This window comes from Grammomys surdaster, unplaced genomic scaffold (assembly GCF_004785775.1).
Source record: "Grammomys surdaster isolate TR1022 unplaced genomic scaffold, NIH_TR_1.0 125708, whole genome shotgun sequence".
NCBI classification, from domain to species: Eukaryota; Metazoa; Chordata; class Mammalia; order Rodentia; family Muridae; genus Grammomys; species Grammomys surdaster.
In genome coordinates, this window is record NW_021620542.1 from 3,088,444 (window position 1) to 3,115,997 (window position 27,554).

The 27,554-nt window shown below is 36.5% G+C and overlaps 1 protein-coding gene across 1 annotated transcript in view; it reads left to right on the top strand.

The window, feature by feature from the left end:
• LOC114639452 (receptor-type tyrosine-protein phosphatase delta-like) overlaps window positions 1-27,554 on the top strand; it is a 299,955-nt gene that overhangs the window by 155,713 nt on the left and 116,688 nt on the right. Inside the window, exons 3-4 of the mRNA XM_028788206.1 lie at window positions 20,041-20,186; window positions 23,214-23,355. Coding sequence (XP_028644039.1) covers window positions 20,041-20,186; window positions 23,214-23,355 — 288 coding nt within the window. The remainder of the gene's footprint in view (window positions 1-20,040; window positions 20,187-23,213; window positions 23,356-27,554) is intronic.

Here is a 27,554-nt window from a genome sequence, read left to right on the forward strand (position 1 = left end):
TAAACAACAAAACACATGTAGTATTCTTGGCATTAATTTGTTTTGGGATGAAAAGCAAGAGTTTCAGGTGTGCTACTATGTGATTATATTTTTAAAACACTTTAATCATCACAAAAAATCTATCAGACCAAAATTCTTTTTCATCAAAAAAATGACATTGAAGCATCATGACATTTCAAAAGTTTGGTGCTAATCAATGATACTTTATAAAGTTGATTTGTCACCTAGGTTTTATTTCCAGCAAACAGTGTAATTCTTCTGAGATTTCTAGTATGTTCTACTACAGTGCACATCCCTTTGTTTTCTTAGACCTTAGACACCAGAATTTCCTTTCCCAATGTCTTTTCTCACTGTAAGAAATGGACTTCATCTGTGGGGTGAATGTGCTAGCTGTAGAAAGCAGTTAGCAAAAAAAAAAAAAAAAAGTTAAAATTATAGAACCAACATTGAAACAGTTATTTTCATAATGTAATAGAAATTCGCATTTCAATAGTTAAACCTTATCTTTGCACTTGAAGTTGACAAACTCAAATGCTTATAGGTTGCAGTCAAAAGAGTCTCATGTGACAGTGTACTCCTGAAATCCCACAACTTGGGAGGTCTAGTCAAGAGGATCATGAATTCAAAGCTAATAAAGCTACTTAATGAGTTGAAGGCCTTAAACTATATGGCATCATATGGTTCAAATCTCCTTACTCCAAAAAGAATGATACTAACCTGAAGGCAAGATAGGAGAAAGAAAAGTGCCTTTCTGTACTCTATGTTTGTGAATTGGAGAGTGTGTATCACTGGCATGTGAACCCCCCAAAGATGGCAGGACCCAAGATAACCAGAGAAAGACTGTAATTGTTTTTAATCACCTTATCATACTGTAGCCATGCATTAAACATTACCAAACACAGACAATAGGAGTCAGGAAAAGCTGAAAGGCCAGAGAGTATGTGACTTAAAAAGAGTACTGCCTTCTCTAGACACTGTGGTGTCTTAAGTAACACCACAACTCACAGTGTCACTTGGAGACTACAGTGAGGCCCCTCATATATCACAACCTTGATATCTTTTTAAGTTCAATTCCAACAATCCTTTGTATGAATTTACTAATTAAAGCTAAAATTATTTATTCCTATTTTCTTTACTTTTTTGCCTTTTTAATTGTTTCATTGAAAATAATTAAGAATGAGATTAAGTACACAGTCCCAAGAATGAAGGAAGCAAAAAGTCTCCATTGAAAACAATTACATTGAGATTAACTGGAATGGACAATATAAGAAACAGGGAGTGGTGCTGGGCTTTCTTGAGTGAGCTGTCTAGATTTAGTCTAGTTCTTGATGGTCAATTTTGGAGTTAGGATGCCTACATTATGGAAGAACCTAGGCATTCAAATCTTATGGGGATGTTTCCCATTTGGCTGTAGGGCACAGCTTACATTCAGATGTACGCTGTTCTTTGAATGTACTCTTTTTCTAAATACTAAAAGAAATGGCAAAAATACTCAAAGACCCAAAATGGCATCTTTTTTCTGGGATTTTGGAGCTACCTATAAGAGAGACTGGTCTATCTGCAGAAAATGCTGTGATTGTGTTTTGAAAATAGAATTCTGCCAGTACTGATACTAAGAAGGACTCATCAAAGCTCTTGGACTTTTTTTTCCCTAGAGAAATTGTCACATTGGGAAGGTTGGAAAATTTAGTGGGAATTCTTATGAAAGAATTTGCAGTGGTTTTCATTGAGTCTATAGATTTACCAAACATTGTATTAAATTTGATATTCTATAGCTATGTACACTTTCCTGACAACAGGCATTTAAAAAACAAAATTAAAAAGACCTTCAGTCTTTTTTAGATATCTGTTTGATTTCCATGGTCTGTACCATCTTGATGTTATGTATGATCTGTTACATTGAAATTAGACAACATGATAGGGTCTGGAATAAGATGAAAAAAATCAGGTTATCATCTATATTCACGTCATGATATTCCGAATTCAGATGGTCACAGATTAGACAAAAGAAAGCAGACCACTTTTAAACATAAACTAATATTTTGTTATTAACATTTTCTCAGCTAAGGAGATAGGAATCTATTACTGATAGAGAACGACTAAGAATGAGTACAAGATGTCATTAAACACAAATGAGGCAATTAGAGATAATGCCTACAATAGATTAATGGGAATGAATCAGTTAATTTTAACAACCTTTGGTGCAAGGTTACTGTGCACATCAAACAGGTCCCACATGGTCGTTTCTTCTGGAATCTGAAGCTTGGTAGCAATTGTTTTCTACTGCAGTATTGAATTGCAGAGGCTCTAGGTTAATATTGTATACATAGTGTTATCTTAGCATACTTTGAAACTAGTTTCTTTAACTTTTTTTGCTATAATCTAAATCATGGCAATTTAGCAATGTCATTTTTGATCTGGCAATAGAAAGATGGGTTAGTTTTCCTTGTAGTCATGTTGAGATATGTGTGTGTGTGTGTGTACACATACATATATATAAATGAATTAAAATGATTATTTAAATGAAAATAAATATTTTTATTTGTTTTCTTATGTATGTGAATGCTCTATCTGCATGTATAGCTACATACCAGAAGAGGGCATCAGGCCACATTATAACCATATTATTAGCCACCTCTGGTTGCTGAGAATTGTACTCAGGACCTCTGTAAAAGCAGACAATGCCCTTAACTGCTGAACCATCGCTCTAACCCTTAAAGTATGTATATTTTAAAAGTTGATAGTTCAGAAAGTTCTATTTTCAGGTTTTATTGGCTGTATATAATTTCTTTGATGGCAACTATGCATTATCAGCACATACCAGTTCTCTTGTGTAGTGACAGATCATAACACCCTTCAAATATATGACATACACCAAGTCAGCAGTCATTCACAGCCTTACCTTAGGAAATGGAAAGAGAATTCTGTCAGCTACTGATACTGATAGCAAAGTGACTGGAAACTACCTTTTCCTGTAAGGACAGCCTAGGGAAGTATGAGCAGCCTTAATACAGTCTTTGAAAAACAAAGTCTGCCCTAATTCCGCTGCTCTTGATGGATCCCACAAAATCGCAGAATTGCTTTTTTCTCCTCTAATATTCAGTGTGTGAAGGGTGGGAGTAGCCCTGGAGAGGCAGAAGGAGTATCCAGTGCCTTTAGATGCAGGACGATCTCTTCACTTCCTTCTTTGTCACAGTTATGATTGTCTCATAAAGCTTACTTTATGCCCTTCAAGACAAGGCTTACCTATTCTCCAATTGGGGTAAATGGGTACTGTCAACTCAGAGGGAATCAAGAAACTCTGCTATGTACACTCAGAATTTCAATAAATTGTTGTTGGAAGAGGGAACATCATTCGTTATGTCAATTAGTTCATATTGTATTCTTAGGTGTATATCACCCTAAAGCCTCTCCTGGAGAGCATAGCTTCCATCTAGAGTTTTGGGTGCTGTAAACCTTTCTCCATTAAAACCTCTATGAAAAACACTCCTCATATCCTTCTTGGACAAAAAATCCATTGTGTACTAGGCTAGGTTGCTTCTTGGGGAGGAATGACTTTCCACCGTACCTGCATTTTTTTTGATTGCTTAATATTTTCATTTTTACTTGTTGGTTAACTAATACCAACCACATTTTAGGAATCTTGAATAGATTCATATTGGCTTGCATTTTGAATAGGTGAAGTGATTTTTGTTTAAAACATCAGAAGGACTAGTAAAAATACTAAAGGAAAAAAAACTTACTGAAAAATAAAAGTAACTAATTAAAGCACATAGGAGGATCATGTTTTGAAAGTAGTAGAGTCTTTGCAGTTAATGGCTTGGATAGTTTCACCTTCCTTAAGGTAACACCCAAGGATGACTTGTGATATGGGACATGATAGCACATTTGTTATTACAACCATATACTAAGTTTATTTTATTTTATTTTATTTATTTTTAGCCAAAGTATTACTGGTTGTCTCATTAAGATATGTTCATTATTGTATCCGTTAGTGTTTCTTTATGAATTGAAAAAAACTTATATTTCTTACAGTGGTTAAGTGTTTGCTGCAATTGTAGTTTTATATGTATTGTTTATATTAGCTTAAATTTATTGTTTATAACATATTTAACCTTCAATAAAAATGTAAGTCGGTACTTACATTTTGAATGTAAGTATTCATAAATACTTCTTTGTGACATTGGAGCAGTGTGTGTGTTTAGCCAAAGAAAAGACAGATATGCAGCATCAATGTGCAGGATCAGTGGTGTAGCAATGAGAATAGTGATGGAAGAGAGTAGAGTGGGGATGGGTTGTGGAAGTCTGAGCTAGACTGTCAACAACTCTGGAATCTGACAAGATAGAGCCATTGCTTTTGATGTGGCAAATTTAAATATTCCCTGGTGCTTATTCACAATGCTTGCTTGTCATAGGTGATGGTGTGGGTGTTATTGGGCTAATACTGGAGACAGGCCAGGAGTTCTACATATCTCCTGCCATACACAGACTTGTTCTTCTGCTCCAAAATGTGAGTAGTGAGAGATGCTCCCTGCTTTTACAGGAAGTGTCTGTTAGCCAGGGAGAAGGTAGTGTTGGTGATGTGTGTATAAATAGATACATTTTTTGTAGCAATGCCCCAGGGTATGAAGGGGATGAATAAACAACACAGGGAACACAGTTTGTCTTCCCGGAGCAAACTAAAGAGGAGAGTGATTTCTAGTTAGATGTGGAAGAGTTTACACATGTTGAATAACATTATTTTATCTGTGAATAAGGAGGCTTGAGAATCCATTTCTTTGGTGTGAAAGGTTAGATCAGGGTAGGCTGCTGTGGACAGGTACAGGTAATGGGTTGATTGATAGATGGTATAAGGGTCCATTTGAGGTTGTAAAATCATGTGGGTTTTTGTCGTACTAGCTCTGACTATGCTGTGATTTTTCTCAGGTAGAGTCATCCTTTCAAAACAAGAAGGGAGAAAGATATGAATGATTTCAACCAGTTTGAGCAATGGAATACAGTGAGTGTTTAGGCACAATCATGGTAGTGGTTCGAATAGTTTCACCACTGGGAACCTAGGATGTGCAGTGAAGGATGACAGAATCTCTAAATAAGGACCATTTTTCCACATGCCCCTGGGCGAGTCCCATGTCTTCAGCATGTGTTGTGCCTGTTTGCTATCTTTATCACAGTTCATCTTGCTAAGATGCTTAGGAAATCCTAGGTACCATTTATCTGGGGAGTTGGAATCACAGGTATTTAAGAATCAGTGCCTGCACATCCCTTCAGATTTCCTTCTGTCTTTTTGTCTCGAAAGCAGTGCCTCGGAAGAAGAGATCTTTTGTAGCATTTTTAGATCCACCTCAAAAAGCAGCCTTTACTCTCCACAGTTAACATCAGAGACTAAAATCTGTCAAAGGCTCTGCAGCAGGCTTTAAAGCACAGTTTCCTCGAATGGAATTAGGAACTATGACGTGGTTATAAAATGAGTCCAGGAAATAAGTGGTGTTCATCTCTTTTGGGATCCTGAGGGCTTTGCTTCCACTTGGCAGGAGGAAGTTTTTTGCAGGAAAACCTCAGGCTTCTTTACTAATTCTCCTTATGTTCATCTAGGTTATGACCTATGCATCCTGCTGTGTATTCATAAATGGTCTGATTTCTCAAATACAAGAAAACATTTTCTTTCTTTCATAATATTCTGTGGAAACTCACTGGGTCCAATAACTTTTGGGGGTCTTATCTAAAAGTCTAAGTCCTTGGGGTTCCACATTGATGTTCCAGAGTGACGTTCAGAGGCCAGTGTTTTTGTAAAATTGGAGCCCTTAATAATGCAGACTGTATTTTTAGCACCTGAAAGTAGAGCCAACACAGTAGGGGACCCTGAACATGGTCAGTGCAGCCCTGTTGGCTGAGCTGGGTGACTACAGCATGCCTGAATCTGGCAAGAGGCCTTGGGGCTCTGCAAATGTTTTCTAAGTTAGCAGGGGGCTGGCACATCAGCTGTCAGCCCCAGCTTCTGTTTATGCTGAAAACAATGGACTTGTGCTAGGGCAGTAATTATTGGTTGATTTTTTTCTATAATAAGTATCTTAATAATTTGTCACAAAACGAACTTAAATTGCTATGATGTGGCCTTCAGCAGTTAAATTGGGGAAAGGGGAAAAAACCAACAGCAAAAAATGTTTCCGGTTATTTCTGCTTGCATTCTCTATTGGTAAATAGTGTAATTAAAATCTTGTTTGCAGGTTTTTCACAAAGGTTATTTCTGTGTGGGAAAACCCTTTGTTTTCTGTCTTAGTACCCTGAGCTGTAAATTAGAGTGTGGTGTGGCAGGGTCAGGGGGTGGGGTGGGGTGGCATTGTTGGTAAATAAAGTCCTCATTGTCTCTGCTTCTTTGGAAAGCCTCCCATATTCCTGGGGCTCAGATAGTGTATTTCTCTAGAAAAGCATACATAATTTGAACGGAAATGTACTGGTTCCAGGGTCCACATTGGCCAAAAGAGACAATAAGGGACTTGATATTTGAAGATCAAGCCATCTGATAAGTGTTTCCACAACATCTGAGGAGTTTCTCTGTTTCTGTGACTCTCTCACCACCAAAGATGAAATGATATTTAAGTATATACATATGAACCCCTAAAAAAAATAGAACTAAAGGAAGAGGAAAGGACCCGTCTTCTTTTTGGCTTCCTTAGTGTCTGTTTTGAGTGTATTGCAGTCCACAGAAGACACGGATACAGTGTTTGTATGGTAATGCTCATAGGCTTATTTTATTCACGTATAACTATAAGCACACAATAGTAATGCTATTACGTTATCCTCTGCTCCACCTAGAGCTCATTTTATTAAGTTCTTTAGAGGGTTTATTTTTATCTATAAGCCAAGGAGTTGACTCCTTGGCTGTTTCAGTGCCAGGCTCCAATTACTGTCAGCTCAGGTTTGCTCCTTGGACAGGGCCAGGCCACGGCTGGGTGCTCATCTATTATTATCATTGCCTGCTTGGACATGACTTCACAGCCCTAGCATAGAACCAGTTGTCAAGCTTTCCATCTTTTGTGCTTTCAAATAGCTCGCTAAGGAGTGTTTGCTAGTGGGTGGGGCAGCGGCCTGAGTGTGTAGAGATCTGACAGGGTCAAGGTTGAACTTAGACAGGTCCAGCATAAGTCCCTCATGGCCAGCTAGTATGCATCCATGTAGACGCTTTCCTGACCTCTAACGGAATACAAATATATTTCTTTAAATCAATTTAATATGTAAAAAATAAATCACCTTGATTTCTTAATACATATATTCAGTTGGAGATGTTCCAGTAGCCAAGAAGTTTAATATCCCTTAAAATGTTGCTAGCTCTAATAGTTACCTAACATTGAATGAGAAGATTTGGAAGACTGTAGATCATTGCCATAACTGTCTGGCCTAGAGCTGTGGCTATGTGGAGAAATACATTTAAATGGAAATAAACAGGGAATCTCAATTTAGTGGGAAATATCTAGAAGGGACAGAGATGCATACCTAAAATTTCTTATTACTTAAATAATTGTATTTGTGTTAAAGTGTCTTGAATGCCTATAATGTGTGGGTATTACACAAAATAAGCCCATGACATAAATCTTACAAACTTAGAATACTAATGCTACTAGCAGGGTACTCATCTAATTGAGAATAACGCTGGGCAGTTTCCAAACATAGCTTTTAAATCACCATTTCTTTTAAAAACAACACTTGCTTAGAGGGAAGTAATTTCTTTTTAGTCTGCATTTTAATTTTCCCAGTGACCATTATATACTTGAATAAAATTTAACAAATGGTGAGAGCCTTTAAAACATTGAATACCAAGGAAATGTTTTTTCATGAATCATATTTTAAGAGCTTAATCATTTAAAAGTCATAATATTTATTTAGAAGATAATATTAATTGCAATTTTTTGCTGAATTCTCAATAAAGGCTGTTGAATGTGGCCCACAGCATTAATCCTAGTATGCAGGAAGCAGAGGCAGGTGTATCTCTGTGAATTCAAGTCCAGCCTCGCCTACACAGATTTCTAGGTGAACCAGAGCTACAACTGAAACTTTCTCAAAACAAAACAAAAACCTGAGACAATTCATTTTGCATATCTTATTCTACAAAAAGATAGCTATATAATAATGCACCAAAATAGTATATGTTCAAAAAAAGCCATATCTATTTTGATAAAGGTTTGTAATAATGCTTTTCAGTTTCTGAAGCAAATACATTTGAAGGCTATTTCTAATCAATTTTATGAATGTATATACCTATGCATACACAACTCTTCTACATTATCGCTTGTGGGAAATTTCTTAGCCACTTTCATTCCCAGACTACCTTCCCAGCCTAACCATACTGAAATTGGTGTCATTGAAAACTGGTTGATTGACACCTAGATGAAATCACCACTAGCACTGTCCCTACCCTTCCACCCCAGCACACACCTTGGGATTTCTGTACCAGTTTTTTTTCAATCCTGGATATCATCTCCTTTACTTCACATTCCAGAACAACAAAAATTTGCAAGTTCTCTTGTTCAAAACCCTGGGCATATTGTAATAGGCTTATTCACATGTGTGGATACAAGAGGGCAGGCCTGGAGCTCAGAGCAGCGAGTAGCTGTGATGTGTTCACTATATTGTAGCTATTTATCTTATTTCAAGACATACTAATACTCAAGTCATAAGCATTTACTTTATAGCTGAGAGAGGTGTATGGTCTCTCCATCATGTTTTATTTAACACAAAATATAGCATATTATGACCAAAATAAACTGTCCTCTGTGGTTGGATGCCAGAGTAATAAAACGTCTCTGAACTATTGACATTCTTAATAAGACTGGCCATTTGTTTTAGTGTAAGACACTCAGAGTAACCACTAGTTTATGACATAATCTTAAATCACAGCTATAGTCTGTGTAGCCATCCCATCATGCCTTGGACCAGAGTCCTGTGGGGAAAAAGCCGTGTTGGGGGGGTGTTTTCTACGCTGCTGGCGGGTCCCACATACACGAGAAGGTCTAAGGTTCCAGAGGCTGGAGGCTCTGGCGATGGCAGGCCCCAATGACACAAGAAAGTCCTTGGTTCCAAAAGGGTTTATTGTCATGGCAGATGGTGGATGGATTTCGATGTACCCCCTAAAACTCAGGCCAGACCTGAGTTAAATAGGGAGGGAGAAAGGGAGAGGTTCTGGGGAAGCAGGCTTAATTTGCTCTGCCCTCTGGCCTTCATTAGTATGTAAATCCCTAGGGCCTGAGGGCTGTGGTCACACCCTCTACATATGCACTTTGGGAGGGGCTGTAATGGCCTACCTGACTGAACAAAGTAGGTCTATGGAGATGAGACTTCAAGGCAAGACTCTGGGTTCCGGGGGTGTGACCGAATGTCTGCCTTTTCTCACTTAGAGTCTTGGGGTTCCAGGCCCATGCCCAGCCATGAACCAAGATACGCTTATGCAGTCCCACAGAGTCCCACATTCTAATGAAAACATGCTCTCAGCATCACTGTTTAGGTATTCACTTAGCAGTTCCACTTTAAGGCTTCCTCTAGCCAAAATCTTTAAAATATGCAGACTCTGTATATCTCACCATTTCCCAGAACTATGTACTAGAAGTGAGTAAAAAGCTACACATAACATACACTATTTACTGGCTTTTTCTGTTTCTTTTTCTTCTTTTTTAAATTTTAATACTAATATTGTTCCCTGGCTACTTTACAGAGACACTGCACCAAAAGAAGCTCTACTTTTGGAATGCCTGAGCTATAAAACCTCTCTGAACTATTAGCATTCTCAGTAAGACTGGTCATTTATTTTGGTGTAAGACACTCATACTAAGCACTAGTTTGCCATGTTTACTAGTTTGTAATGTGTTTACCAATCTGCTACATTTTTGTGGGCACCAATTTTACTCTGCTTAGGTTGACAAGATAGTCTAGGAACGAAAGTAGCTAAGAAACTTCCTACTCTTTAACATCTTTGGTTTAGAATTAGTTTCCGAAGCAGATTCATTATATCACTCACTGGTAATTTACTTATCATTTAATCATAATTTATGAAATCAGATGTACTGATCATCTTTAAAAGGAATCATTTCTTCTTCATCCTAACCTGCTATCTGCAAATTGGATCACAAAGCGACAAGTAATTAGCTTATTTGAAGAGGAGTGACACACCAGATCTAAGTGAAGATGCTTGGGCAGAGCCTAGAGAAAAGCAACACCACTCTCTCAAGTTTTATGTTTCTAGACTGTGCAATCATCCTGTCACATTTCCTCTAAGAATATCCCACTGTTCTTCCTTTCATTATTTATCAGTATTGAATTTTCTTTTCCTCCTCCTTTTTCCTCCTCTTCCTCCTCCTCCTCGTCCTCTTCTTCTTCTCCTCCTCCTCTCCCTCTTCCTCTCCCTCCTCTTCTTCCTCCTCTTCCTCTTCCTCCTCTCCTCTTCTTCATCATCTTCCTCTGCCTCGCTATCCTCAGGCTTCTCCTCTTCCTCCTTTTCCTGCTCTCCATCCTGCTCCTCTTCTTCCTCCTCCTCTTCCTCTTCTTCCTCTTCCTCTTCTTCCTCTTCTCTTTGGCACACTATTGCCATACATCTGTGGCTAATCTAGAATTCTCCTTGTGGACCGGGCTAGAACTCAAAGACGTCCACCTGCTTCTGCCTCCAAAGTGATGGAGTTAAAGACATTCACCACTGCTAGTTTCATTATTCTTGTGAGCATCTTGAGTGATGTGTAATTCTGTTTGCATTTTGAACACCATCAGCAAATGAACTGTGTGAGAGAAAAACCAAGAGTGTAACTTTACAACTTGAAAGGCTTTGAAGCCGTATGAACTGTTGTTATTCTTCATCCCAGCCACAGTGAGGCTTTACCAGAAGTGACAGAAGCTTGGATCACATCTAAGCTGTAATATATTGGAAAACACTATTGCTACTTGCTGCTCGGAGCCCCGGGCCTGCCCTCCTGGATCCACAGATGTGAACAGGCCTGCTGCTATATGCAGAGTGTTTTAAACAGCAGAACTGGCAAATATTTTGTTGGTCTGGAATGTTAAGTAACTGAAAATGATATCCAGGATTGAACAGAACTGGTAGAGAAATCCCAAGGTGTCTGTTGGGGTGGAAGGGTAGGGACACTGTTGGGGATAATTTCCTCCAGGAACAAATCAACCATATTTTTGCTGTCACCAATTTTAGTCTGGTTAAGCCAGGTAGGTAGTCCTGAAATGTGAGTAGCTAAGACATTTTCCACAGGCTGTAACATGGAAGAGGTGTATGTATGTGTGGACATTTCCAGTGAATCATAAAACCAACTAGAAATGATGTGCTGCCTTGTTAGGTTGGTCAGTGTGCTAATGATCTATACGTGCTCACTGGTTACTGAGATTATTGCAGACACTGTGGTGACTGGTTGATATCCATGAACCTATTTAGTGTTCACAGCAAGCTTATAAGTTGATACTGTGATTTGCTTGATTAACACATAGAAGATGATGGTTAGAGAAATATTTATTGCATACACTCTTATGTCTGTAAACAAGACAAAGAATATGTGTATTGAATACATTCTAGATCATTCTAGATTGTCTTTTTGTACAATTTTATATGTCATATCACTATTTGAAACTATTCTTATTTGTAATACTATTACACTGATGACTTTGTTCTTAAATCTTTTCGAAGGAATTTTTATCACATATTTTATAAGTAACGTCTCTTGAAGAGAAGACATGAGTGTCACTCAACTGAACTTCCAAGACTACTGGGAAATATTAGATGAATTGAATTAATTCCCTTAATGCTGCTTAATTAAAAGCAAAGAGAGTCCCAGAAATACTCACTAATAATTAAACTAAGCTTACAAATTATAACATTTAGCATATTGGAAATTTCTACAACTCATAATAATCTATATTACTTTAAAGTATTTGGATTATTTTATATGTACACATAAGTGATTTAATAAATTTGTTGATAGAGCAAAATGAAATACAGAGAACGATGGAAGTTATTAAAATGGACAGAGAATCCTAAAAGTAAAATCAGAAAGGTATTAACTATTGTAATATAACTTCTGTGAAAAGTTTCCTCCCTAAGAGTTTCAGAAACAAATTTGAAAATCTAACATATTCCTGAATAATTTGACCTATTTAATCTGAAAATTATTTTTATATTATACAGCGATATATCCAGAAGTTGGTCTAAAAAATCTCTTCTTTTTTTCTTGTTGATATTTGTGACTTTATTACCAGGAATGACATTTTTTATGTCTCAACAAAAATATTCAAACCAGGGGTAAAGAAATTTCTTCTCTGAGTGATGGGTCAGCCAATGCCTTCCTCAAGCTATCTCATTTCTGATCCTCACCTTCTATCTCTCAGTTTAAAATAGATGGAAACTTCAGCAATGATAAAGTCATAATATTTAGTATTAATCACGGAGTACGTAAGTAGACCACTAATAAAATGTAACTGTGAATACGTACATTATTTTTCAAACCTAGTTGAGTATGATTTATGACAATCATTGTATTTTTAATTTTTCAGCGCATAAGTAATAATTTATCATATATGTTGGAATTTTACATTAAGAATAAAGAACTTCAGAGTTATAAACAAACAGATGCTAATTACAAGAGTACTTATTGGAATCATTTTTATACTGAAAGAGAAATGACTGAATTAAGTATAAGTCTATTTATATTCTTTAGTGATATAAAATTCTCGATTTCAAATATTAATTGATCTAGATGTATTTTAAATATAATTCTGTTATAATTGCTTTTTAATATGTTTAGATGAGATAGAAAATGCTTACAATTATTCATTGAGGTAAAGTATAGTATATTTTCAGTATCTCTTATCTGTATTAGCCACAGAAGACAATATGTACAATGAGCATGCTAGGGTCTATGAGGTGAGCAGGTTGCATGTTTTTCTCAAGGTAGTGCTCATATGGTACAGGAGGATACATAGACTCTTTAGTGATTATAGTGAATTATATGCTATCCTGACTCATTTGAGGTGTAGAACGTGTGGTAAAGGAGTTAAAGGGGCTAAAGGTTCATGGTTTCATTCAAGTAAGATATTCAGAGAGAGTTTAGGAGGATTTTATTCTGAGTGAAAAATCTCAAAATGGGAAAAACAACAAAAATCCATTCTGTTCCAGAAAAGAACATATAGTAGTGCCTGGAAACTAAGTACATGATGGTCAGTAGTAGACACATATTAGGAAAATGCACCTAGCAGCCATTCAGAAAGATCTAGAAAGTCAAACAATTTCTGAATTTATTTGGCAAATGTAAGCTCTTGGGCTTCTTTATTGTGTGAGTGGAAAACACTTAGATATTATATTCTTGTTAATCTGTAGAACATAAGTTGTAAAGAATTAAAAAGAACAAAAAGCCTCCACAGCAATATGTAGTATTGATTGAAGGTACAAAAACCTGACTTAAGGCTGGGGGATGTTAACCAGCAACACTCAGTACTAAGCAAACCATGTAATTATTTACAGATTATTTACCTCCCCCAAACAGAACTTTTCTTTTTATGGACCTAGGGGCAGTTCCTCTGTGGCTCCCAGGTAATTCTAATATCCATTTTAGAAAGAGGGCAAAACCATTCTTACTGGGTCTGAAAGCAGAAATCTAGAGACTCGTAGAGGCATATTATGTGTCCTGAATTGGTCATGGGACAAATACATAAGAAGGTGAGTCCCAAAGGTTGAGGCACTGGGACATGAAGTGCCTCAAACAGGTAGGTATGAGAAGTACTAGGGAAGTATGTGACATAGTGTGCTTTCAGGTGTCACTTTTACAATGTAAAGAAACAATGTTACAAGTATTGTAAATGAAAACCAGACATTGAGTGTATACTTCAAGTGGAACATGTTTTATAAAGTCAGATTTAGTTTCCTGACTTATTTCTTTCCCTTATCTTTCTCTTCCTAGTGTTTTTCCTGTCCACCAATGCATGTACTAACCCTTATCAGCTTATTTACTGGTAGCTGTACAGAGGCTTCTGTCTTTAAAATGTGAGCACACTCCAGTAGTCATTCACAAAGAATTTGTGAATTAAGAGTTAAGGTTGAAGCCTTAATAAAGTCAATGGCTTATGCAGGCATAGCAGTGGATCTGAATCAGTAGCAAGAACCTTAACATGGTGTTTGTTTGTTTTCATGAGCAAATATCAGTCATATATATAGATCAATGCCAATGTAGTCAACTCTGCTGAACTTGGAATCTAGGTAATTTTGGAATGAACTTTGGTATAGCAGTACTGATTTTTCTCTGTTGGTCATATCTCATGATTGATTACCTCACTCCTGATCTATTTGCATCCTGGAATTCTGTTGTACTATAAAAGAACTTTCCTAGAGAGCATCTTCTTGGAGGATTTTCTTAATGAGCTAAAACTGCCCTAATTAACACAAATCACTTGATCCTGTGGAATACCATCACCATGCCCTTTAGAGTTAAAATAGTTAAATACATTTTTAAATTGCAGTAAGTTGAGTATTGTACATTGCCTGTGCATTATCTGTAACTTTCTACCTTCCGGTTTGGCATAGTGAAACAAAGCCTCACAATTAGACTAGGTATTCTGAAGTCTCTTCAAGTCAGTAAGTCTTTCTTGCTTTCTTTTGATCCTTCTTCCTCTTCTTATTTCTGCTCTAAATATCTGTATTACTCTAAAGTAATGCTTCCAAACTCTGTGACCGTTTAATACAGTTCCTCATGTTATAATGACCCCCAACCATAAAATTATTTCATTGCTACTTCATAACTGTAATTTTGTTACTTTTATGAATTGCAATGTGAATATTTGATATACAGGATATGCGATATATGACCCTTGTGAATAGGTCTTTTGATTCCCCCCACCAAGTGGTCGTGAACCACAGGTTGAGAACCACTAAAGCTTTCTATCAGCTTATGTAATATGAGTCAGAATTACATTTTGTAGGAAGTGTACACTGTGAGTATAAGATTGTGAAAACATTTTGTCTAGTGAATGCAAGTTATTAAGAATAATTGTTCTTTAATTGATTCCAAAATGTTCTGTCCTGTAAATCAAAATTTAAATACAAGAGGTTGTTTAGGTAACTATATTATTATGGAAATGGGATAATCGGTTCATAAACAGTCTGTTAGACTTTAAAGAGACAAGATTTGGTAGGAAGATCCTGTTCAGATCTAATGTAACCAAGTAACAGATGAGGTGCCTCTACACTAGCCACAGTTTACAGGACACATATTGGCAAAACCATGCAGATGACAGCTGTGCCGTGGGCTTTGTCTTCTTCAGATACACTTGGGACCTCTGTCTTTCATCATGTGCCCAAAGGTTTTGTCACTGTCTCCTCCCTGTACCTCTGCCCAGTGGAAATCAAGCTTATCATAATAGTATGCACACAAGCTCTAGCCACTCTTCCTCTTCCCTTCCGTGGCTCTAGGCTATCCTCTGGCTATAAGAGAAGGTAAAGCTGTATTGGCCTTTGAACATTCTTGAGCTCTCTCTTGTGTTCTTTTATTTCCAACCAAGTTGTTGCAGGTATCCTGTTTCTGATCTATTTTTCAGAGTCCTTGCCTTGACATTTCAGGGACAGGTGTGAGATAGCTCAACTTGAAGGTGTGCCATAAGGGAGAAAGCAGGTTCCTAAACATAGATTGCTTTCATCTTCCTACTGAATATTCTCTTTCTCCCTATGTATCTCCTAGCATTATTAGCCTTCTCATTTCAAGATGTTGAGTACAGTGTTATGACTAATATCCCTTTAAAATCAAAACTCTCTATTTAAGGAAATGATAATCAGAGGAAAGAAATGAAGCCAATTAGTTACATGCTGCTTAGTGTTTTTCCCTGTGAGACATGTTTCCTTGATGTCCACAGAAACGTCATATTAATTAGAGTTAAATTAGACAAATGATACCTCATTTCTCTGTTTGCTTTATATTATATTCTTTCTGTAATCCTAATTTAAAGGAGTTTTAGTTGACCAACCAAATTATATCAAACCTGAGTTATCTGAAACTGTAAGAATTTCCCCAATACTGCTTTTCTATAGATACTGATCATTCATCAACGGTTTTGTCTTGCTAATGTCTGGCTCTACCTAACAAATTGTCCTAAAGAGACAACTTGTCATCAGTAGTGCGTGTGATTAAGGATGGCCAAGACAGTTTGCTAGTCTTAATTAGTTCACTCCTATAAACTTATCACCATAAGAGCACTTTGGACACAGCATCTTGGCTTTAGAAAGCCAGCAACTTAAAACACAATATAATATCAAACTATGAAATCATTACATTCAGTTGTATCATGTAAAAATTAGGAGCCTCTGGCTCCTCTTCTGCTACCATAGTAAATGACAGTCTACTGTATTCTTTGAGCTTCTATGTGTACTGTGAATGTATTATGAGATTGTACAGTGAATATAGCTAGATACTATGGTAGACATATTTCATCTCTTATCGTCTTATTCATGTGTGTTTGTAGCCTCCATGTCTTGCATTTGGAAACTAGACTTTCTGTGTTGAACAGTAGTTGTCTATCATTAAATTATATATATATATATATATATATATATATATATATATATATATATATTGTCTTGTCAAAATTAGCTTGAATAGAAATGTATCACTCAGAGTACGGCCTTGGTAGCTATATGTGAGCAATGACACCCAGTTAGCTGAATTAGGAATGAAAGGTGAAAGGTCAGGGCTCAATATAGTGGTGACTGAACATTTCTTCATTACTGTTTCTCTTTATACTCTTGCATTTCTTTTACTTCTTATCTTCAGGAGAATTATAAACCAATCGTCGCATTTAATTGAGTAAATTTTCATTATGCAGCCCTGTTGATGCACTTGTGTGTTTTGTTCTTGTCTGTGATGTGATCCTTTGTGATATCCTTGTTTGTGGGGTTTTAGTCAAGCTTTGTATTACACTTTTAATTGTATACTTCTCTTTCCTTCTTTAGAGCATGACTAACATTTGGGAAGCATGCACACCAAAATATGATAAACTGTTTATTTAGTTCTTTTCATCTTTTGCCAATATAGATGAGAAATGCCTGTTTCATGTTTTTATGCCTTCTCAAGATAAAAATATTCACCTTCCCCTAGCATTGCAGGAATCATGGAATTTAGTCCTCTGTTACATATCTTCCAGTGGCTATCTGCCTAGAATTGGCAGCACCAGTCTTAGAATTGGTCCATTCAGAAAAATTAGTTACACAACATGCATGTCTACTGAAAGAATTATCAAAAATATGTATTAATTTCCTTCATAGAACAAAGACATTTATTCCTTTTATGGTTTGGAAAATCTGGGCAAATGCAGCTTTCAACCACATGGCAAATATTCATTTCAGATTTTAAGAATCTGTAACTTTCCCTCATTCTTTGGGAAGAGAAACAGAACAGTATCTCTTACAAAGCTCCCTAGTAAAGGAAAACTGGCAACTGTTTTAGGGTTACTAAATATATAGTGGTTATGTGCATAGTCATCTCATCCATTGGCCCTTCATATCATTCCTATATTCTTGCAAACAAACTTTTAAAACAATTTAAATGACAATTTAACCAGATTCAGACTGATCAATTTTGGAATATAGGAGGGAGATCAAAAGACTCAAAATTAACGCTATTGTGACAGTTTAGGGACTTTGGTAATCAGGGACAGTTACTAGAAATTTTCTTTCCTTATTATGTTTTATAGATGGAATTGGTTGTATTTTTATGAATATATTTTATTTGATACTGACAGGGCATATTTTTCATCAATTTACTTGAAATGGTAGAAAAAGAAATAAGAAAGCTTGTAATGTCAGGTTTGTTTTCTGAAAAGTGTTATCATTTGTTTTTTTAAATCTTTCTCACTGTTAGTCAATTTCAAATATTCTTAAGAATTTCTCACTGCTCATTGTAATTATCTCATTTATATTTCTATCCGTGGATGCTACAGTATGTGATATTGAACAGGGCTGGTAGAGCCCATTTGTATTCCTAATTTTTCTTCACATAAACATGCCCCAGGCTCTTGTGTTTCTATCAAAAGCTGAATTTGCTAATAAGGAGTCACTTCCTATGACGAGATTGTAAAGATGCTTCTCTTTCATTTCTTCTGAAATCCCCCACTTGTGTAATCATATAATTAGATAGGAACCTGGAAAAGTGGAATAATATTTGCAAAATAATTTGTATCTCATGTCTTGACAGTGAAGAAAAAGTAAGGCTCTATGAATTTCTCCTCTGTCTCTGAGCTTTTGACTCTGTCTTTCTGTCTATCTGTATGTCTATCTATCTATCTATCTATCTATCTATCTATCTATCTATCTATCTATCATTTATCTATCTACTTACCTATTTTCTACCTGTCTACCTGCCTACCTACCTGCCTATCTGTCTGTCATCATCATTTTTCAAATAACAGTAGGTTTGAGATTATCTGATCTTCAATCTGCAAAGAAATCAATCTGACTTAGAACATGTTACGGGTATTGCAAGACATTAGATGGAAGCATGATGGAGGGCAAAGTTTCATGACAGCAATAAACAAAAAGGATATAATGTTGCTATTTTTTGACCTAGAGTTTGAAGATTATGTTGAAATTAAATATTATCTAGAACTAGATATAGCTGTTGTCAGTGGTACCACTAAAGAACATTAGGTGATAAAATTTGTACATTCATTAAAAGAAAAGAAAGGAAAACGGAAAGATAAAGTTTTTGACATTAATACATTTTTCAAATATAACAATTACAAATCTCAAATATGGCTAAAGGCAAGATGACTCACCAATCAAAAGCCCTTGCTGCATGAGCAGTTTATGCCTAGTAGCCCACAACCTGTAACCAGCTTGAGGGGACCTGATGCGCTGTTCCAGCCTCTACAGATCACTGTACATGTGTATACATACAAACAGACATTATGTATCCACAGATGAAAATAGAACTGTTTAAAAAACAATTAAAATACCACTTTACAAGCCATTGTCATTAATGTTTTCACATACTGTGCATAATTTAAGTGTTTTCTTATCAGATGTCCCTCAGAATTCTACATTACACATTCATACTTTTTCGTTGACTCATAAATGTCTCTCATATCATGAGATAAAATAGTTCCTTCTTATATGTACTAGTTCCTATTTATATTTCATTTTGAAATAAATGTACTTTATTATTAATATTACTGCTACTTTTATGTAGTCTGTGTATATTCTTCTGCTAATCAGGTTATATAATAAATACTTTTGTGTGTAAATACTCATCATATTCAGTTACATCTTATGTCATCACCCAGTGACTGATTTTTAGATTTGAAAATATAAGATAGGAAAGAAGTGTTTTCAGAGAGGAAAGAAATATGACTACTCTAATAGTCAACTGAGATGGAGACACTGGAAAACTTCATTTTCTACTCTTTCTTCTTTAGTAACCATAAGTTGGTGCCTCCTAATAAATCTCTCTGTGACTTGGGAAGCTTCTCAGAGTTCCTTTTAACAAAATGAGAATCTACATTACAAGACAATGTGTGAATGCCCCTGTGGCATTTCCCCCTTCCTGTTTCCTGCTGTGCCTTCTAATTCCAGGCTATATTTCTTGTCTCTTTAAGATTTCCTAGAACGTCCCTTAAATGTCACTAATTTTAATAGCCTAGCCATGGCAGTGCTGCTTTCTGGCAACATCCTGATAGTGACATCAAAGCAAAGTGCTAGAATTTCACTTACTTTGATTGATGAGCTTTTCGTTACCATGGACAAATTGGATTTTTAAATACTGGTAATAAAAATTAATGTGTGATGTTGCTTTTTGGATGTTATTGGATCTCTGCCTTAATTCAGGTTTCAGCAATGAAAGCACTAAGAGATAACAGACCTTGACCACAAAGTTACCCTCAAAAGCAGAAGGTGGTTGCCTTGGGTTTTTTCACCTTCCAACGTTGATTCTGTGGATGAGGCTGTGTACTGTGAGGGAGCAGTGAAGTCGGGTCATAATCTATTTCAATATTGCTGCTAACTGGGGTGTTTATTTCTTCCTATTTCAGCACCTCCCAGATTTACACGAACTCCGGTTGATCAGACAGGGGTCTCTGGAGGAGTTGCATCGTTCATTTGTCAAGCTACAGGAGACCCAAGACCTAAAATTGTCTGGAACAAAAAAGGAAAGAAAGTCAGCAACCAGAGATTTGAGGTATTAGGTCCATTGTTCTGTTTCTCTGGGGAAGAATGCATCTATTCTCTCTGCTCTGCTTTGAGGTGTCACAAGTACTGAGTTGTGACAGTGATGTCACCTGCAATGAGCCTCGTAACTCAATGTATTTCGAGAATAGAGAATGTGGTCATTGCAGTGGCTGAGTTTTGTATCCACTTGTGTAAGGATTTAACTAGAGTCTGAGGATTTTTTGAGTGCATATCTGAGATTCTGGTTTCTATTGCAAGTAATGGGTATGTATAATTGGGTCTCAGATATGTCTGCTAGACACATCTTCAGACTGCTTCTTAAGATTGCTAGGTAGAATCTCATTTCCTCATTTTCCCAAATCTAAAGGACACATGAAAATGTATGTCTTTCTAGAAATTTCTATCTTCCTCAGTACTACTGAGTAGCATGATTACATCTGAACACAATATGTGGATGGGTGAACAGTGTCAACTTGTTTATGCCAAACAGATTTTAAATTTTATTGTTGAAATGGGATTAGTCGTATTCAATCCTATAGTTTAAATTCAGGATTATTTTCTTGGAAGCAGATTTCAGTCTCTGTTACCAAGTCAAGAGAGGAGAGTGGACTAAAAATGTCAAGTGTCAACTTAACTAACCCTGTAGACTATAATAATAAATTCCCTTCTGTGTTTTAATGTAAAGTACCATGTACAAGAAACAAGCCAGACAGAGTAATTATTCAGGGAATCTAGTGGAGACGTTTTGTCTTCCTTCAGGAAAAGGTACACAATGATGCTAAGTCATTTCAGTATTGGGAGGAAGTGTGTGATTTAGAAATCTGTTCATTCTGGAGCACATCACACTCATAAATGAAGGTGCCCAGACTGTACTATGATTTTTAGGGGACACCAAGAATCCTGAGCTATCCCAAATTATAAAAACTCTCTTCTGCTTTGTGTGGTTTTCTAATAGATTTCAGGGCTTAGTTCACAGTTTGGAAAATTGATTACAATCTCAGGTGAACAGTAATATCAGAACTAAAACTCAGACTACTGTATCATCATTGTTCAGAGTGTTCAGAGCAGATTCATGTTTATAAAAATTCTGATTAGAAATAGCGGTGAAACTTAAAATCTGAATTTGAAGTCATAACCTATAGTTTGAAAAATTTAGAGATAAATTTTATTTTTACATGTTTGAATTTAAGATAAGGTAGTTTAAACCTTTCTTCAAGGTAATTTCTACACAATACACAAACTGACATGTTGTTTGTGAGAATTTGAGGTATATGACCTTTTTTCCTTTTAGGTTAAAAGTTTTTTTTCCCCCAAGAGGAATGCTCTTTGATATGCTTGCTGTTGACATTGACCTTCTAAATAAATCTTATAAAGATAAATGATTGGGCCGTATAGTTCAAAACAAGAGATCTTCTTTGTTCATACTTGCTAATGAGAATCATATAAACAAATTCAGAAAAGATTGTTTTATATAAAGCAACTATGTGAAGTGATACCATGTCTTAGGCTGAAATACTTACCCAAATTTATAGTACACACACACACACACACACACACACACACACATACCACTAGTATACCTTGTCCTCCTGTATGAGAAATAGATGACACTGGTTGTCCTGCTGCTTCTGTCAATGACACATATAGTGTTTGGCACATAGAAAGCATGCACTGACTGCCTTCAACGTGGGAATTAGAACACTGGCTTTTAATGCATGACAACATAAATGTTTCATATACAATTTATATAATGTTTCATTATACAAAATTTTAAAGTTTATGAATATACAATGATCTTTAATGTAAATTAATTTAAATTTAAATTTATATTAATGATCTGCAGACATTTTTATATATTAAACTGTGGTATACTCCAAGTTTGTTTTTTTTTTTAATAAAATTGTGGAGTATTGAAGAAGGAGTCTACTAACTGGAACTTGTGTCTCTTAGATACATAATAGATTCCTTTCAAATGTGTGCTTAATCGAGGTGAAAATATATAGTGGGGTTTTGAGAAATCGAGTATTCTGAGTATTTCTGAATTCACAATTAAAGTGGAATCCATAAAGAAGCTAAAGTGAATACAATTAAAATATTTAATCTCCTTTCTCTGTATGGTAATACATGCACACAGAAACAAGAATTAAGCTCCTCATAGATTTGACAGAAAGTCTCAGTTTATTTGCAGTCAAGGCACATGGAAACACTCCAGAAGCACAATGTCCCAGTCAGCAGCTGCTGGAAGACATCATGTAGTGGAATGGTGCTGCTCCTGACTACTGTACATACATACCACCACCATCGTGGTTTGTAGACTTTGTGCTGGTTCATTTAGCTGCTCTTAGAACCAGTGTTGCTCTTCTCTTTCACAGTGGAGCTCACAATGACAGTGAATTCAGGGTTTGTGCTTAGCACACTGATGTTTGGTCTGGTGAGGCAAGCCTCCATTTCATGGGAAGAAGGCCATAAAAAGGCAGAAAATGTTAAGCTGGAACAAATACTGGAATGATTTATGACAAAATTAATGCAGACTGCCAAGCTTTGAGTTGGCTCACTTGTTGGCTGCCTAAGTACTAGATTTATGCAGTTTCTCTTTGTGGTTTGACCATATATATTGTTAAGAACAAGACCCTTTAAACGGACAGAAATATTTGTGGTGACAAGCATTATGTTTTAAACGGGTCCACGTAAGCACGTGTGTTGCCAAAGTAAGTCACTGAAGTTTATCCATCACAGCTATGGTGTGTCTGTGTAATTACTTAGCTTGAGATATGCTAACGAGTGAATCATGGTGGGTTTTGGTAGGGACTAGGAATCTATATTTGTGAACTGGTTGTTTTGTGTCTTTCATTTGGTTCAAGGTATATACATTCGATCCAGTGTTCTGCTGTCCCACATTATTAGAATTCAGTGCTCTATCAGAATGATGCCTAGTCTAGTCAGAACCTAATGGCTGGCTCACTACTGCACTGAGAAGTTTAGCTGAGAGGTAGATGATTGTAACAACACCTGTGACAGCTATTGTTTCCTCTAATAGGTAATAGAATTTGACGATGGATCTGGATCAGTTCTCAGAATACAGCCCTTAAGGACTCCACGGGATGAGGCCATTTATGAATGTGTGGCCTCAAATAATGTGGGAGAAATAAGTGTGTCCACAAGACTCACAGTTTTACGTGGTAAGTGCTCAAGTTCCTGGTTGTTGATGTATTATGACAGCAGTTCTGTCTGTCAAGTTCTCTTTCAGAGAACAGTGTTTTGGTATGATCAGATGAGGAAAGAGCTTCAGTAAAATGTTGGAATGTGCCAAATGTTCGTCAGACAGCGGGTATCTTCTTGGTTCTTTTAGGAACGTCAATCAAGAAAAGAAAATAACAGTGAAAAGAAATTTTTGTTTTAAATGCCAGATGCCTTTTGGCAAGGATATCTAAACAGGAAAATGTATGGATCACTCCATTGCTAGCATCATTTGTGTCTAGTCTTGGTTGTGATTCCTACTGCTGCTGTTTTCTGGTACACACTAACCAATGTGACACTGATGGTTACAAAATTAAAAAAGCTATCCTATGCAAATGTAAGCTAACTTCCCTAAAATGATTGATTGAAAAAAAGAAAGAAAGAAAAGGTGAGATTCCTTCCTTAAAATGATTGATTAAGAAAAGAAAATACACATTTTATGCAAAAAATAATTTATTTCAGTTGATTTTTTTTGAACTGATACCCATTGATGAATAAGATCATATGGCAGATACCTTTCTCTTTTTCTATGTGGCTTATGCAGCCTGTTTAAGCATTGCATGGTCTGCTTATTTTGTAGAGTACCTTTACCATGACAGTGCTGTTGTATAAAATGTGGCCCCTTGCTATATTTGTAGTCCTGATTCTTCAGTAGAGATATAAGCATATCCTAACTGGGAAGCTAGTAGAAACATTATTATGAGCTGGGCAGTGGTGGCACATGCCTTTAATCCCAACAATTGGGAGGCAGAAGCAGGTGGATTCCTGAGTTCGAGGCCAGCCTGGTCTACAAAATGAGTTCCAGGACAGCCAGGGCTACACAGAGAAACCCTGTCTCGAAAAACAAAAACAAAGACAAAACAAAAAACATTATTATGGTAATGTTTTGTGCATCTTTATCTCCTTCTCTATTATATTGTTTTCTTGTTTTATGCTTCAGAATTGTTTGCAAAACTTAGAATAGACAATTTTTCTAAATTCAATTTGACAAAATTTAAGAAGAAATTAACTGAGTAAGAGAAGTTTCCAAGTGTTGTAAAGATGGAGACACCCAGAGAATAGATAGATGCCGGGAGGAAAATTACAAGGATTTTGGAGTTCAGCACTAGAGTTTCTAGGCTCCGGCGAGATGCATGCATGTGCAAAGTCAGATCTAATAAGAAGACATATCAGCTCCTTGCAAAAGTGAGGCTTCTGCCACATTCCTTTGCTGGTGTTCTCAGAGCCCAGGAGTATGGCCCAAAAGTTGAATGGAAAATAGAGTCCCAAACAAAGAATAAGGGATAATGAAAGTCCCTATACTTCAGAAAATATGCTCATTGCAGATTAACCCATAAATGCATTCTTTCACAACCATATGTATTCAATACCTAAAATTCTAAATAATTGCGGCCAATTTCAATCCATGATGAAGCTCAGACAATGAGGGAATAAATCCTAAGTCTTCAGGCTCATAATGCATGACATAAAATGTATTTTAAACTTTAAAATGTATTTAAAACATTTGCAGAGATAAAAGGGAGAATAAAATCTACCAGGCAGCTATAATATCTGGTAAAATAAAATGTAGACAGTTATTAAAATTCAGATGTGAAACTTTAATAGAGTGTTCATCCATGTTTATAGAAGGTGTTCTCATGCTATGGAACATCTGGGTATATGTGAATCTATATGTGTGTGTTTGTAATATAACCAGGCTGGGAGCTAGATTCAGTTTTTACACATCTATATCTGAGCAAATCTCAGATTCATCTGTGATATTCCTCTAAACTTCGAACAACCAATTGATTCTTCTAGCAGGTAGAGCGTGTATTACAAAGGTAAAATAAAATAAATTTAAAACCTTTTTTTTAATCATGTAAGCTCTTTGAGTTTCTGCAAAGGAAATATTAATGTATGTCATTTGCTTGTCTTAATCTTTATTTCTTTCCAGAAGACATTAACAAAACGTTTACAGGAAGTATAATTTTCCTTAGAACTTCACAGGGACTTATGTTTTTCTGTTTCCTGGCTGGCTGGACCCTTGTCACGTGTCCTTTAAATAGTTCATCATTGTGTAAACAAATGTATTTGAAAACTTCAGTATGATCTTGACTTTCTACATGACTGTTAGTCATATGGTGTTCATATGAATGAAAATACATGCTTCCAGTAAGATATTTAATCTTCCATTCTTAGATACCTGCATTTAGCTGTTCTGCAAATATTTCATGAGAAAACTAAAAGGTGACATTGAAATGTGGAAAAGTAGAATGGCCCCAACCTTAGCATTCTTTCCATTGCCTTATCATGAAATCATTGAGGGTGGAATCATCTTTGTTTCCCAGAGTCACCTCTTTATCTTTTCTACATGCTGACAGTTCTTTCTATTACGAATAGTCTTACTAATAGGCCAGCAATACACTGGTGTTTATGTGCTTAGAACCTTGTGAAGAGTTAGGGAGGGGACTGTGTCTGTATTCGAGCTAATGAGCCTTCTTATCGGCTTGAGTTTACTTTCTTGTGCGAATCGTGTTGGCAGATATTCAAGCGTTCTCACACTGTAGGATATGGCGACCACTTTACCCTTGCTGTCCAGTGGCCCTCATCACAGGCCTGTTTCAGCTACATGGGTCATTTATTTCCTTCCCACTTTGCTGACAAATGCCAAAAATGTGCCAACTGTCAGGATGGCTTTTGTCTAAGTAGGATGGATGGAGAGCACTCATTTATTTCAAACGGGCTCCAGGAGAACCTAAGTAATTGGATATTCAAATGTCTGACCTGTGTGGCTAAATGCAGAAGACATTACTATAATACCCTGACCACCCATGTGCACTGAAGGAGCATTTCAGGGACACTTTCCCTCAAGAGCAATTTTTCCAGTTGCCCTCACTTTTAAAACCATTTTCACAGGACAGATACCTTAAGCCTCAAGGCTGACCATGTCCTAGGATGAGATATTGGATAGTTAAGCATATATCCTGTAGTAAGAGGGGCCCAGATGAATGTGGTCATTCAGGTTCTATTATTATTATTATTATTATTATTATTTATTGCCTTCCATTTCTGTTGTTGTGTAAGCACAAGCCCATACTGGCACTAGTTTACTGGCATGTTAGAAGGCTTTGCGTGATTGCTAGATGCATATAGTTCCTCCAGAGCAAGCTGCAAGTGAAGGCTGCAGGGCCCACTAAGAGCTTAGTGAAGTCTGAGGTTTATCTACTGTGGGATACCACTGAGGACAATGGATTAAATATTAGACTTGTATGTTGGTTTGTGCAAGGGTCCAGAAAGTACATCTTAGGTGTAGGAATTACCACCCAAATGAAATTGGTTCTCTGGATCCTGACTCGATTGCCTGTGAGGTTTTCCTGATATCTGCAGGGAAACATAGAAATATATATAATGAAACTAGGAGTGAGCACATTCTACTGATGTGTGTTATCAGCCGCTGGGCAGATGAGACTGTCCTGTGCAAAGTCTCTTCTCACTATTGAAAAATCCAAGAATGTCTGCTGCTTTAGGGCTGGAGGAAAGGGCTCAAGAATTCTTTTTTCCTTTCTCTTAAAGGAAGTTCTAGAATAATTGAATCATTCTTTTCCTTAAATCATGACTAAATATCATACGTGTTTCTTGAGCTTATATTTTGTTTTTGGGGGGGGGAGCTGGTCTGAAAATACACACTTCTCCTTCAAACTAGTAACACAAAATAGGCATTATCTAAATTTCGTGGATTATGTCCAGATATTTGCCCATATACAAATAGTGCCACCCCCAAACCACTGCCAGCACAATATCAGCATCACAGCAACTAAACATAGTAAATATCACGTGGCTTTGTTCATCTGCTCATTGAAAACTAGCTTTTTCATAGAATGCAAGCTGAGCACAGCTTCTGTCTAATATGTTAGCATGCCAAATCTGAGACATTCCATTTATACATTTTAACAAATACAGTTCAGTAAGCGATACTTTTTTATATATCACTGGATATGGGCACCATTAGGTGTTAGACAATGCAGAGTACTTACGCCCAGGTTATGATCATTTGAGCTCCCACACTGGCTCTGTGACAGAAATATATGATGTTCTTATTCAATTTGCCCATGTCCCTGTTCTTTTAGTTAGGCCTCTTTTCTCTCTCTCTCTCTCTCTCTCT